Source organism: Amblyomma mixtum, chromosome 4, assembly GCF_055824585.1.
Source record: "Amblyomma mixtum isolate Tamu chromosome 4, ASM5582458v1, whole genome shotgun sequence".
Lineage (NCBI taxonomy): Eukaryota > Metazoa > Arthropoda > Arachnida > Ixodida > Ixodidae > Amblyomma > Amblyomma mixtum.
In genome coordinates, this window is record NC_143015.1 from 109,140,602 (window position 1) to 109,155,978 (window position 15,377).

The window sequence follows — 15,377 nt, forward strand, 5'->3', positions numbered from 1 at the left end:
GCGTGCGTGTGTTTGTGTGCGTGTGTGTGTGTGTGTGTGTGTGTGGTGTGTGGTGTGTGTGTGGTGTGTGTGTGGTGTGTGTGTGTGTGTGTGTGTGTGTGTGCGTGCGTGCGTGAGTGTGTGTGTGTGTGTGTGTGTGTGCGTGTGTGTGTGCGTGCGTGCGTTTTCCTGTACCAGTTCTAACACTTACCAGAACTGTATGGTGAAATTCCAGGAAACCGTTAGTAGCTCGCCTGACCGTTTAGCCACTCAGCCACTGCGGCAGGCTTAAATTCAATGTGCACATTGAATTGACCATTATAGCGGCTCATTCAATTATTTCGAGCTGCACTAGTTAATTAGTCTCTATGCTACATCAAACCACATTTATTAAAGCGTTAAAACTTATTTCTGCGCTACGCTCAGGAAAAATAAGTAAGGCGTGCGCTCTTATGACTGTGCTTTTAGAAAAGATCATGTAGTGGGTGGCTGGTCGACATAGATTTACCTAGTAATTCTGTATGTCATTACCTGATGACTGGAAAGAGGGGATCTGCAATTATTTTTGTTCATAAAAATTATTCATAAGCACCAAAAACTCATCACGAAAAGGTCGGCGCCTGCGCCTATAGCACTACTGCATTTTTTTTTCAACTTTGGCTACTAACAACTGGATGTGTATTGTCGGGAGGTGCCTGAATTTTTTACAGGAGTTTTACGCTTGTAGCGAGTTCTTACAAAGTGAATTCTGGAAGCATGATTCATGGTAAGTTTTTCCGCAAACCTTGGGGGTCTTTATATTAAAGAAGAAATGGCTTATAACGACAAACATTCAACGCGGCATTCTACACAAACTAATCCACTAACTGAGACAAGATTCCCCTACATATCTTTTATAGATAAGGAAATATTATTGTGCAAACTTCAAGAAGCCACAGAACAAAGATATTGGATGATTAAAAAATCGCTGGGTTGGTTTAAGAGGTTTAACGTTCCAAAGTAACATGGGCTATTAGGGTGGGGGGCTCGAGATTAATTTCGACCACCTGGGGTTTTTTAAGGTGCACTAAAATCGCAGAAAACGCAGGGCGTCTCGTCTTTCCCCTCCATCGAAACGAAGCTGGCGCAGCCGAGATGAAACCCGCCAGCTCGGGACAGCAGCCGAGCGCTATTGCCGCTGAGCCAACGCGGCAGGAAGTAATGATTGAACATAAGGAGAATTTTTAGCGCCATTTTAAGGCGAAAGCCTTTAATGCCTCATACTGTCGTTAGCAGACGCGTCGGCAGACGCGTAGGCAGATTTGTCCGCCTTTCGGCGTCACTGCTTAAAAAGAAACTGCGCCGAGGGTGGGAATCGAACCAGGGCCTATGGCATTTGAAGCGGAGACGCTACCACTCCGCCACGAAGGCTCGAGGTTGGAGAATGAATAAAGGCCCATCGAGTGAATGCATGGGTTTCATAAATAGAATAAAAGGAATAAAGTCAGGGAAAGGAAAAATAAAAAAATTAAAGAAAATAAACAAAAATAAAAACAAAATAAATATGATATAAAACTATAAAACAAAAATAAGAAAAACAGCAATAATAAAAAAATAAAAAATGAAAATAAGAAAGTAAATAAAAACAAACACTGCGCCAGGAAAAGCTTTCAGCTTGCAGCACTTTAGAGAGCCAAAGTGCACCCTGAATTTTTCTGCATATTCTCTCCAGGCATTGTTTACTCGTGTGTGCGAGGTAGTTCAGAAAGGTGGCGAGCGCCATCTTGCCTCGCGAACATTCATCTCGGGCGACAGGGTCGCTGTCGGTGATCCGGCCTGACAGCGACGCGCGTGTGGACGAGTGAACACGCGCCGCCGCTCTGTCACAACTGTGCGCACGGTTGACGCTTGTCAGACATGCCGTACGCACGCACGAAAACTGCCGTACACCCGCTTGATTTTCTACCCCCGTCATAGGCGGCTGCACACGCTTGCATAAGTCTCCGACGGGATGTTCACAACTTTTGAAGCTCTGACGGCGAGGTGCAACGCCCTGAAACTAGAGGCGCTGCAGACGACGGCTCCTGACTAATTTCGACTGCATAAGGTCCTTTTAACATGTACTCACATGACACAGCACACGGGTGTTTCAGCATTTTGAACCAAGGGAAATGCAGGATTCGATCCTGCAATCGCGACATCAGAGGCATAACGGCGCAACTGCGGTGGGTCCAACGACCAAAGATCTGAGCACAAGGTGTCGAAAGCGCTTTAGGTTTTCAATTATCTGGCAATAATTCACGAGGGGACCAAAAGTTTGTTTTTTGGTTTATTGGGGTTTAACGTCCCAAAGCAACTCATGCTATGAGGGACGACGTAGTGAAGGGCACCGGAAATTACGGCCACCTGGGGTTCTTGACGTGCACTGACATCGCACAGAACACGGGCCTCTAGAATTTCGCCTTCATCGAAATTCGGCCGCCGCGGCCGGGATCGAACCCGCGTCTTTCGGGTCAGCAGCCGAGCGCCGTAACCACTGAGCCACCGCGGCGGGGCGAGAGAGAGGACAAAAAGGCGACACGAACTAAATAGAATGTGATTTTCTAGAGCTTCGCCTGACCGCCCCAGTGCTGGAAGATCACCCTTTCGAACGACATAGTCAATTTCATTACAGGGTGCACGAAAACCCGACAAAATATTATGTTGGCGTTCAGTTCAGTCAGCAGCCCATGCTATACTTAGGGGTCGAGTTTGCGGTTTGAACCAAAGGACCATTTTCTTAGCAGCGTTTTGGAGCTAAAACAGAGAATATATGTATCGATGTCGCAGCTGAAAGTAACCTTGGTTTAAAAATAGCGTCCTAGGCAAGCATGACCAAATGAGAGCTGGTTTGAAGTCATATTGACCAGGCAGTAGTATTTTTCGTTCTGGAAAATTAATTAGTCCAGACGAAATAGCGAAAATTTTAAATTTTGATGTCACGAGTAAAGCAGAACTGGGGAAGGGGTACACAGTCTTGAAAGCCTAGACCATTCGAGTTGAAAAAAAAAAATGCTGCTTCACCGTCCCAAGGCGTTTAAACACAAAACTAAGCCGGCTGTTTTCCCGAGCATTGTTCCCGACCGGGCTTTTCGTGTGTGCGGGAGATATAAGTCACCAGGTACTTAGTGGGAACTTTATTTCACGGGCTCTCTAGCAAGGCCAGGGAATAAAGATGTGTGAATGGTAGCTTGGTGCAAGCATTTCAGCCAGTTTTTTTAATGATCATCATCTTCCGAATTAAACTTTGTTACCAACTATCGCATAAACGCTACTGAGCTGCTGATCTCACTGCAGAGTCGCGCGCTGAGATCTTCATCTACCCGCCACCCCACCCATCTCTCACTACGAGAGAACAGTGAATCTGGAGTCGCCTGCAGACACGAATGTTGCTTAAGACTAGGCCACGCGTCTCAATACGAAACGCATGGTTTCCATGATCTAAGACGTTTCCGCCTTGTCTAAAACCTTCGTTAAGTAGCTGCGACATCCGTTGTACCAGAGTTCGCAGACCTTATATGAATAAGACTGTAGCAGCTAACTTTCTGGCTGTACATGGTTAAACCAAAGTTGCTGACTAGAGAGATCTTGCGACAAAAACAATAGACACCTTTAGCATACCGTGTACCGTGTTAACGTTACTGGAGTACCGGGAGCCCTCCCACCGGCGGTGAACACGCGCGGATTGGTCGTGATGCTGCAGGCGCACGCGCAACTAACGGGTACCTGGCGCCATCTGGCGCCGTCAAGGTGATTTGCGCATGCGCATTGATTGGCCGCGGGCTCCCGGTACTCCTGTGACGGTGCCGCTCACATGGTATAAGGCATGCTAAAGGTGTCCAATATGTTATTTGTTGCCTATTTTATTGATCGCTGCCTTGTCGCTCATCGTTGATTACTGCTTTTCCCACTTCCTTCATGCACGCATGAATGAATCCAGCAACCCGCAACTTCTCTCACACCAATTGTCGCTTACCTGAAGAGCAGGAGTCGCTGGTGCTTGGGGACGGCGAGGAAGGGCCCCCGCGTACGCGACGAAGGGGTTCTACACGACCGGTTCAGCGCCACGTCATCTGCACAGGAATAGACTACTTAAAGCCGCTTGGTGCTTCCCAGGGGCATCATCATGCTGACTACGCCCACTGCAGGGCAAAGGCCCATAAGCTCTTTTCCAAAGTATTGTCGAAAGGAAAGAATTCACGATCCGATTTTGCAGATAGCTGGGTTCCATTCAGATAAAGAGTGGTCAGCTTGTACTCGCTCACTTCAACGAGGGTACCACAGGCAGTTTTTTGCGGTGACATTTGACACCGTTTTTGTCGGCACAAGAATATCACTGAGTGCAATCAGGAATTGCCTCTCGCAAGCTGATATGCCGGAAAAGGAAATATGGTTCTTCGACTGTTAGCGGGAACAGGTGATAAGCACAAGAAAAAATTGCCGACTATTACGTTACTTCCCAATGGGAAATTTGAGCGCAGCTCATCAGCTGTTTCAGCTTTTCGATTGAGGCAAAGAATTGAAGCAAGACATGTATGTAGAATCACAGGCAACTTGTCACTTTTCATACATATTCCTTCCTCAAGACACTAACAGTTCTTGATTGTGATGAAGGAAGCTATGTAGTCGGAGAGATGGATATATGCTCGACTTGCTGCACCAATACCTGGTTCTGAAAGACGAGGTCTATGCAAGTATTTCGCGAGGTTGTCACAGCCGCGGGAGGCGTTACGAGCGAGAGGAACGAGATGCTCACCCGCATAAGTGGTAAGGAATTCCTGTTTGTCTTTATATCGACATTAAAGTCCCCACCCACAATGCCACCCTGCCAGGCAGCAGTTAATGGTTGATCGCGAGAGTTCGCACACCGTTGTCAGTGCTAATTACGTATGGAGCCCACATCTCTTGCTCATCACCCCACAAACGTATAAGCGCGAATCAGGCGTCCACTGACCCAAGGAGCCATTTATGCTCAGTTCGTTTTAAAATGATCGCAGTGTAAAACGTCAATGGCAACGCCAATGAACACAATGAACGCCGGCGGCCCACGGTTTCAACGCCGCCTTTCTGGTACAATGTTGTCAGTGCCAACGTATGGAGCGCACATCTGTCACTACCACCACATAGCTCTAAGGACGATAGAGGTATCCACTGTTCCTAGAGGGCAGTTATGCGCCTTTCCTCTGCTTTCTAGCTCCCGCTCCATTGGAGCTTAAAAGGCGACTGAGGTGTCCACTGCTGGTTACAAGGGAGAACAGCGACTTCGACGCCGCGAAACGGGCGCCAAGGAACTGCGCTCTAAAACAGTGAAGGGGAAAGTGGGTCCACTGAAGCTTCGAATTGCGTGGGTACATCTCGTGCGACAGTGAAGGGGGAAAGTGGGTCCACTGAAGCTTCGAATGGCGTGGGTAGGTCTCGTGCGCAACAAATGTGGCAGTCCTACCTGCAAGGAATGGCTTCCTCTTCCCCGCCCGACCCACGCTGTCTGGGCGAAAAAGCTGGGCTCGTCGGCGTCGTGGCTGACACCCACGCGACGAATGCATTTCCGGCGCTCAGCGGGGTTTCTTCAGTTTTGTGAGTCGCCCCGTGCTTCTGCAGCGAGGAATGTGCGAGCCTGACGGGAGACAGTAGCGGGCACCCTGCAGTTTGACACAGAACAGGTGCGACAGTGTCCCTCTCTTGCCACGGTCAATGTCCTGCATTTTGACACCTTGCAACCACATTAACCCAATGAACCATGCATTAAGGTTTGTTTTGTTACAATGGCACGCAAGAATACATTAAGCATTGAGTCCTCGGAAGGAGGTGCAGCCGCCCACGATTTTTGGGAGGAGTCGCCAAGACGCGACGCAAGCAGAATGACCGTCACTCGGGCACGGCGGTGCGAAAGCTATGCTCGGCAAAAAAAGTCTAATTCCGATTACAAAATAATCGGCTGTACTCGAACAGTTGAGTGCGTGTGCCAAGACAAGTGATACGATGTTGAACCAATAAAAATGAGATGCAAGACATGAACGAGATAGTTTGTGACAACCCTGCCGAATAGCGTTAATGTGTGCATGTTCGACAATTTTATGTCATTGCTTCGTAAAATATTGTCTAGAGAAGAAAGTATTCATGGTCAGTGGGGCAAAATACATACAACTTTTGTCAAAGGTATGCTTCTGAGCTGCACCGTATTGCTCGTATTGCGTCCCCAGCGTTGCAAGACGCCTGAAGGCTTGGTTTGGTTTATTGGGGTTAACGTCCCAAAGCAACTCAGGCTATTAGAGACGCCGTATTGAAGGACTCCGGAAATTTCGACCACCTTGTGTTCTTTAACGTGCACTGATATCGCATAGTACACTACTGAGGGTAAGCTTTCTGGTTCTCGCCACTCCGATGGGTACGAATCCCACGAATGCTACAGGAGCCCCACTAAATGGCTTAGAAGATAAACCCCTCAGCTATAAATTTGTGACAAAGCCTGTGCTTTCTTGGTTCCTTTGCTTATTGCGTTGCATTAGTAAGTCTTCCAAGTTTTGCCATCCTTACTATCCTGTTTGGACAGAAAAAAGGCAGTGATTCCAAACATTTTGCTAGGCTTCTCACATTTTATGCTTTTGTATGTGATAGCGTAGAAATCGCGTTGGAGGGAAAACCAGGTGCCCACCGTCATTACACCCTGCCGGAAACAATAATGTGAAACTCCGTAAACTCCATTTGCATGTTATATGTTGTACTAGATTCAAGGCCATGGGACTGCAGGTCGACAATTAGAGACTCCGTATTAATTTCTCCCCACGTGGGCTTCTTTAAAATGCACTAACATATAGCGGAGCCCATGGGCGCTTTTGCATTTCTGCCCCATCGAAATGCAGCCGCCGAGTCCGGTATTCGATCGCACTACTTTGGCCTGGATCGAAAGTGTACAAATGACCATACGTATATGGCCACCAACGTGCCACTGTCCCAAGCTGGTATGCTAGATTAGGGGCATGTGTCACTGAACTAGCCCTAATTCTTATTTGAGGATATACCTGCGAGCTTACCTTTGCATTTCAGCCATGAGGCACCGCTGGACACCACTCGGCCGGTAGCCTGAGGGTCCTCAGAGAAGTACCACAATGCAAGGAGAGCTCGTGCTCTGCAAGGAAGGGAAGATGATTTTGCACATATGCAAGCTTAGTGATCACTGCCCATGTCTAAACTTTTCCCACTTTTTCCTTGAGCAAACCTTGTCTCTGCACTCCACAGTGTACACTGGAAGCAGCCAACTAGCGCTAATTGCGTACAAACATGCATACGCACAAAAAACAAATGACACACAATCTCATATCTCACTCAGCTTTATATTTGATTCAGTTGTGTGATCTGTGAGTATTCTTGAGCAACCAATTCAGCCGGTTAATTTTCACCCACGCTCCAGCGGTGAATGCCTTCGTGCAAAGCCAAAGGTGAATAAATAATTCTGTGGGTGTGATTTTCTAATTTTTGGAGTATTGTGAGCTGTGTGTCAAAATCGGCAAGCATTCCACGAAGAGTTACCTTTGGCAGAACATTCTATATTGTGTTCCGATAGCCTTGCCCACGCTGTTAGGCGCGTTACCGGAGGCCATTGCTCGAAAAGTAGACATTAAGGGCATCTGCACTAAGCTTAATTCATCAAGCATCCTCTAGGTTGGTTGGTTGGTTTATGAGTTTTAACGTCCCAAAGCGACTAAATGCTATGAGAGACGCCGTAGTGGAGGGCTCCGGAAATTTCGACCACCTGGGGTTCTTTAACGTGCACTGACATCGCACATTACACGGGCCTCTAGAATTTCTCCTCCAAAGAAATTCAACCGCCGCGGCCGGGATCGAACCCGCGTATTTCGGGTCAGCAGCCGAGCACCATAACCACTGAGCCACCGCGGCGGCCTCATCCTCTAGACTTCGTGTCAAAAATGGTATAGCATGGTATGGTATGTTATGATTTGTTGACACTGTTTATAGCATGCGACTTCAAAAATTAACAGCGCACTTGGGAGGCACTGACTCGAACAATGGATGGACAGAAATTTTTGCACTCTAGTACAACAGGAACAGTCTGCAATAACCCTAAGGCAGTAGTGAGTGATTGTTCGTTTGATAGAAACACATGGGAGATTACACGATTGCGGTAGCGCGGATGATTATCGCTAGCTTGCTTCCCGGCGCTTTCTCTACTGATCTTGTGACTCAGGGTTTTGTTTAAACCACAAATTTGACTTGTGTCTCATACGGGGGTTTCAGCCTCGCGGGGGAGAACGTTGGGAACCTTTCATGCGAACCTTTTACTTGCATTGCGTTTTACTTGATAATTTCATGGTGGGTCCAGTGCCTTCTGAAAAAAAGCGATCTGCACTCCTGCCGTGGCGTCACCGCACGCTGTCCTTTCGACAATGCCATGCCATTAATTTAACACCCAATGCACTCGTATCTACTGCGGCCGCCGCGGTGGCTGAGTGCCTATGGCACTCGGCTGCTGACCCGAAAGACGCGGGTGCGATACCAGCCGCGGCGGTCGAATTCCGATTGAGCGGAAATTCCAGAGGCCCGTGTACTGTGCGATGTCAGTGGATGTTAAAGAATCCCAGGTAGTCGAAATTTCCGGAGACCCTCACTACGGCGTCCCTCATTTCGCAGTCCTGACCCACTGCCAGAAATGGTCTTGACTATCCGCTGGGTTTGAGGGCTAGAGAGGTTATTAACAGGTTCACTCTGCCCATGGAACCCCTTGCAAATTTGCTAAAACATCTTGGTAACGACAGTATGAGCCATTAAAGGCTTTCGCCTTAAAATTTTGAGGGTGAAGACTTAACACACGAGCTAAGTCATGATCGCTGCCACGTTCAGATAGGAGAGAACGACGGAAACAGACGTGTGGCGCAAAACCACGACCGCCGAAGCGACGACGCTGGCTTGAGCTACAGACATCGGAGGTACAGACGAAATCCAAGCGATGTCACCACTGGTCGAACTCACTGTGGTGGGAGTTTTTTTCCGAAACCAGTCACCAAACTTTCAGCAACCGTTCGTCCTACAGCATTTCGGGTGGTGTGTCAAGTATTTGTCTTTGCATATAGCTTTCATTTTGTAGTCAAGTTGGAGGCTAGCTTGCCACAGGGGTTTGGGTCAATTACGTATGCACCTTCGATGGCATGCTTTCAGAGACTACATTTTTCCTTAAGGTGCGATTGAGGTGTCCACCGAGATGTGGAGATAAGTTTGAGGCTAGCTTGTGACAGGGGCTCCGATGACCTATGTACCTTCAGTTGCTCTAGCCCTTTTTGAGGCAGTGGGATAATTGCGTCCAACTTTTGCGCAGCTTAAAAAAACGTTTGTAATTTAAATCTCGCGGTAATTTCGCACTTTTTAGACACCTTCCGCCATCTCTACGACAGCTTAGAAAGCTTTTAATATGTTTTATGATGCGTTCTCAAGATATTTAAAGCGTTCTGAATAGATTTGAGATCTATTGCACCATTACGTTTCCTCAAAAACCTTTCCTTCTCTGAAAACTTAGGCTTTCCATTCCTCCACGCAAGCAGACTTAAGTTTCCCTCAGAATTTTTTTGTGGTCTAAACACTTTCTTGGTTTTGAGGAAAAGGAGCAATCCTGGCTCACTTTGCAGGTGAGGATGCTTGAACCGCTCAATGAGAAATTAAAAAGATCCCCAGGTGGTCAAAAATATTCTGGAGACCTCCAGTAGGGCATCTCTTTCTTCTTTCACTCCCACCTTCCTCCCTTCCCTTACGGCATGGTTCAGGCGTCCACCAAAATATATGAAACAGATAATGCACAAGTTGCTTTCCTCAAAAACAAATTTACCAATTTATTTATGGCGTAACCTTACGCGTAATGCGTTACGGCTGCCACTGTTTGTGCCCCTTAAATGGATTATAACAAAGTTATTGCAGCTTGCTATGTAAAGTTAAGGATGAGAAGATAGTCAAAAGATGCGCATTCCCTTAAAGGGCAACGGTAGATTTTCGGACTAGTTTTCTAACTCAGTACATATATTGAGCACTGTTTTTCGCCACGCAGAAACAGAGTTGACAGAGGACGAGGCTGAAGACGCGCGAAGGACGTTCGCTTGGCTGGCTGGTCCGTTACCCGTGGCCGGCCCAGTATTCATCTGTATAATAAGTCAATTCCATGCGCAACAATATTCGGTGGAGCTCGGCGGGGCGCGCCGTCCTGGATCCCCTGGCCCTACGCGCATCTTCAGCCTTGCCCTCATCCAGCCGCACGAGCCGGTTGAAAATGTTTATGGGGATTTAACGTCCCAAAGCGACTCAGGATATGAGAGATGCCATACTGAAAGGCTCCGGAAATTTCGACCACCTGTGGTTCTTTTACGTGCACTGATTTCGAACAGTATTCGGACCTCTAGAACTTGGCCTGCATCGAAATTGCACCGCCTCGGCTGGCATCGAACGCGCATCGGGAGGGAGAAAGAGAGGAAAAGGCAAAGAAAGGCCTTCGCATTTTCCGCTCTTCAGCAGACAAGTGCATTAGAGTAATTTTTCGGCTTTTACGACCACTTTTCGCCACAGGCGTTCAATAGTGATTTGCTTGCTAGCAGGTTTGTACGCATGGTCAGGCACCGGCGATTCCGATAGAATGCGAAGGTCAATTAACGTGTGCTCTTCCAGCAGTCTCCCTCACCTGCGGCGGCGCCTCTCCATCTCCTGCCCCATTCACGCGGTCGGGACGAGGGGCATGCTGGCGTTGAGGACGTCGCAGGCACCCACACGACGACTGACTCATCAGTTGACTGAGGCTCCTTGTTTTCTTTGGACTGAAAAAACGCATACACCGGATAGTTTTAGCACAACGTATACTGCCACCATTGACACCTGTCGGCGGCCGTGCCACGCATGCGCACCTGGGCCCGAGAGGCTCCAGGTGCATCCTCGTGTGGAGTGCACGGGCCGGTCGACCCCACTGTGCAAGAGCGACGACGAAGGTAATCAAGCCGTTCTGTCAGCGATCGCACCGGTGGGGCCGTCTCGTTTGTTGACCGTGCAGACTGCATGAAGACTCCACCGAAGACTAGAAATACAGTGGAGTACGGCCAAATTACGTTTCTTATGATCATCGATAAAACAGTTGAAAAGCGCCTTCAAACAACCCGACCCGCTCCCGTGCCGAATCTCCACGGCCGAAAAACGAGATGGCGCCACCGGTGCGATCGCTGACAGAGCGGTTTAATTTCCTTCGTCGTCGCAACAGACGATGTGAATATCAGACTTCTGATCGAACCAGGTAAGGAACCCAAACATACGTGGCATTAAACAATTTTGCCGCCCAAATGCCATTTCTGTGCGAAATCTGCGCCCGATCAATGTGCTCGTTTATGGTCGGAGACAACTTAAGCCTGCAGTGAAGCTCCGCCCACATTCAGCCTACACGAACAAAATTACTCCACGACGAAAAAGTAGTCCGTTGCATAACGTTTCTTGTTACCTAACCAAGAAGCTTATCGCAAGAAAAAAATATGAGCTCTAGACTTCTGATATGTGCATTTTTTGATATAGTCAAAACATTAAAAAAATCTCTGCCTCTCCCGTAACCGAGAGTAGAGTAAGCATGAAATGTTTACGGGCATAACACAAGTGTACGCGGACACGACGAGACGAAGGCCTGACAAGAATGTATATGCAGCGCGTTCGAAACTGTCTAAAGTGCGAAGAGGCGAACGCGTTTTCCGCGCCACTTTGTCTATGTGACACTGGTGACGTCACCACTCAATTACGTCACAGATAATTGATGACAAAGTAATGACAAATTACTAATTAGTGACTAATTACTGAATAATTACTAAATACTAACTAACTGCTAATTAATGACGTTTAAGCTTCGCCTTTAGGAGTGGAACGCGACAGCGTGTTTGTAGGGCTGCCAGGCAGTCCACGCCACCACCAGTTCGGCGCGACGCCTTGCCCTTCGAACGCGACGCTTTTTGAGGAAAGGAAATTACGTAGTAATTCTCTATCATCTCGGTGGACACCCGAACCGCACAGTACAGGAAGGGAGGAACGCCACCACCCGTTCGGCGCGATGTCTTGCCCTTTGAACGCAAGGCTGTTTGAGGAAAGGAAATGGCGAAGTAATAGGTGAGGTGCGTTTCCGCCGTCAACGCAAAGAGTCATGGGAAAATCGTCTGCTTGCTACTTCCGGTTCCAAATTGCTCAACTGATTGCATGCATCGCCCTATTCACCGCGTAAGTTGACATCGTTTATGCGATAAATAACTCTGAAGCATCGAAATGCATAACACTGAAGGCATCGAAAGAGAAATTCAACTTCTCCTCATGAGCAGTCTGCAAGTTGATTCGCCTTGTAGCCTGCCGCAGTTGTGATTTTAGGGTGACGAAGGGAGCCTGGTACCTAACGCACTTTTCGCTCTAATATGGTACGTTGCGCAGCGCAGGGCTAATCACACATGCGATTGAAGTAAGTAACGTGGTGACCTTCACTTCATGCAACGTATTTCCAACGGATCACTGAAAGCAGTAAGTGCTCGATAAAATATTTCTGCTCCACAACACGCGGGCAAGCCATGATTTCATTTTATTCACGCAGCTCCGTACAACACAGCGTGGCATATATAATCTAACGCCTCTACTCTCCTTTGCGGCGTGTTCCTGCGTGTTCTCACATTAAATACCACCTGCACTTCATCTGGAATAACAAAAAGGCGACAAGGCGATTTATTACTGCACCATGCGATGTGCTGAGACGCGCGCCGCGCGCAGTGGCATATATGGGTCGTCTGCTAGCACACTGGCGGCTCTACACGCTGTCAGGAAAATACGAGCGTCGCCTAATCAGCTGCACAGATTGCAGTTTACCAAAGTGCCGCAAAAAACGGCTGTATAATGACTTATGCGCTAATCATGTGGAAACGCACACGAAATCACCCTCAGCGCATATGCACAACAGACGTGAACTACGGCGGCCGGCATATATCAACCATGAAAAAATACTCTTACCTCTCTAGATTGTCCATTTCTGCGCTCAGTCATGCAGATACGTAGTACGGGCTTCTCGTTCGATGCTTCAGTGCAATCAGTGACTAGTACCAAGAGTTATTTATCGCATAAACGATGTCAACTTACGCGGTGAATAGGGCGATGCATGCAATCAGTTGAGCAACTTGGAACCGGAAGTAGCTAGCAGACGATTTTCCCATGACTCTCTGCGTTGACGGCGGAAACGCACCTCACCTATTCTTTGTCATCTTGGTGGACAGCCGAACCGCCCCGTAAAGGCAGGAACGCCACCACCGTTCGGCGTGATGCCTTGCCCCTTGAACGCAACGCTTTTTGAGGAAAGGAAATGGCGCAGTAAATCTGTCATCTCTGTGAAAACCCGAACCGCATGGTGCAGGAAGGGAGGAACGCCACCACCCGTTCGGCGTGAAGCTACCGGCGCTTGTATGCCGGTTCTGTAGGGGGGCTTAGAGAGTCTCGTTAAATCTCGTACGGTGCCCGGATGTTCTCGTTTCAGTGCCCGGATGAGTGGAATTCAGTGCCCTGATGTTGGCGGTCGGTCTCGGCGTGACGTCACCACACTGCTGACAACGGGAGCTAAAATTTTTGCACGCGTTATTAGAAATCGGAAATTATAATTCCGTGCATTATCAAATGCACAGCTCGACTGATATCTTGATAAACATTGAGAAGACACCGGCAGCAGTTATTTTTTGTGACTCGTTTGGAGAGCAACCGGCGCTTGTATGACGGTCCCGTAGAAGGGCTTAGAGAGTCTCGTTGAATCTCGATAAGTCTCGTACGGTGCCCGGATGTTCTCGTTTCAGAGCCCGGATGAGTGGAATTCAGTGCCCGGATGATGGCTCTCGGTCTCGGCGTGTCGTCACCACATTGCCGGCAACGGGAGCTAAAAGCATTTCATGCTTCAAAACTTAAAAAAATTAAAAAACGCCTGTTGGAGCATGAGAATACGAGGAAAAACGAACATCTATCCCACACAGGCGCCCTTTGCAGCAACTGCCAATGCAAGCATGTAAAAGATCATGCAGAAAGGAGAGGAAAAGGTGACCTCCTTGTCCAGGCCAGGTTTCTATGCAAGGGGAGCAAATGCGTACCCGATTATACGAACACGCTTATTCTGTTCCGACACAGCGATAAGGTAACACGCGAGATAATGGAGGCCTTTTATATTCACCAGAAAGGCCCTTTATGTATCAGCAGCCCTTCCATTGCCTTATCCGAGAGGGAATTGAGGTATCTAAACTCCCACGTGCCTTCCAGAAAACTTTTGTGTGTTTGATAAGTGCTTCTATAAATACCCCTTCAGTTCTTCAATAAAAACTAGTTGATAATCAGCGCTTGTTTGTGTCACTCTTTCGTCTTTCCCGTACTTGTGCTGAGAACAAAATCATGATTAAAGACCTGATTTCGTTTACAGTTGCGGTTGGCCAGCGGAGTAATACAGGACGCCGAGGACCGCGGCCCAGTGTTGGCAACTGCTGTTTTTTCAAGTTGTATCCTACTATAGATGGGATATCTAGGGTGCGTGTTTATTTGCGCAACATGTTGTATATGGCCACCGACGTGCCACTGCCCGAGCTGTTATGCAAGATTAGGTTTGGTTTATTCGGGTTTAATGTCCCAAAGCGCCTCAGGCTATGAGGGACAGCGTAGTGAAGGGCACCGGAAATTTCGACCACCTGGGGTTCTGTAACGTGCACTGACATCGCACAGTACACGGGCCTCTAGAATTTCGCCTCCAAAGAAATTCGACCGCCGCGGCCTGGATTGAAGCCGCGTCTTTCGGGTCACCAGCCGAATGCCATAACCACTGAGCCACCGCGGTGGTTTGATTAGCTGCAAGTTTCACTGAACTAGCCTGGATACTTATTTGAGGATATAGCTGGGAGCTCACCCTTGCATTTCAGCCAGAGGCACCGCTGGACACCACTCGCCGGTAGCCTGAGGGTCCTCAGAAGTACTACGTCACAAGGAGAGCTCATGCTCTGCAAGCAGGGTAAGATGATTTTGCATTTACTAAGTCGCTTACAAGCGCTTAGGCCAGCTTACTAATGACTGCCAGGGTTTAATAAAAATCACGTTTCGCTTCAGCGAACCTTGTCTCTGCGCAGCTCAATGTACGCTGGAAGTAAACAAGTAGCGCTAATACCGTGAAAATATGCACACAGAAAAAAAAGCACAAACCATGCACTGACTCATGTCTTACTCAGCTTAATATTTCATTCTGGTCGTGTGATCAGTGAGTATTCTTCAGGAACAAAGTCAGCCGGTTTCTTTTCGCCCGCGCACCAGCGGAAAATGTTTTTGTGCAAAACCAAAGGTGCCTAAATAATCCCGCGGCTGTAATTTTAGCCCAT

General features: G+C 48.1%; 1 protein-coding gene across 10 annotated transcripts in view; it reads right to left on the reverse strand.

The window, feature by feature from the left end:
• Positions 1–15,377, reverse strand: part of LOC149347802 (uncharacterized) — a 166,169-nt gene that overhangs the window by 36,711 nt on the left and 114,081 nt on the right. For 4 of the 10 annotated variants that reach the window (XM_089587461.1, XM_089587460.1, XM_089587459.1 and 1 more), the window contains 2 exons: positions 7,029–7,123; positions 3,974–4,070 (listed from right to left, as the gene is read on the reverse strand). In XM_089587461.1, the coding sequence (XP_089443587.1) occupies positions 3,974–4,070; positions 7,029–7,123 (192 nt within the window). Of the gene's footprint in view, positions 1–3,973; positions 4,071–5,440; positions 5,637–7,028; positions 7,124–10,669; positions 10,803–14,914; positions 15,006–15,377 lie in introns of all 10 variants that reach the window. The other 6 variants (XM_089587465.1, XM_089587464.1, XM_089587467.1 and 3 more) reach the window with 5 other exon arrangements.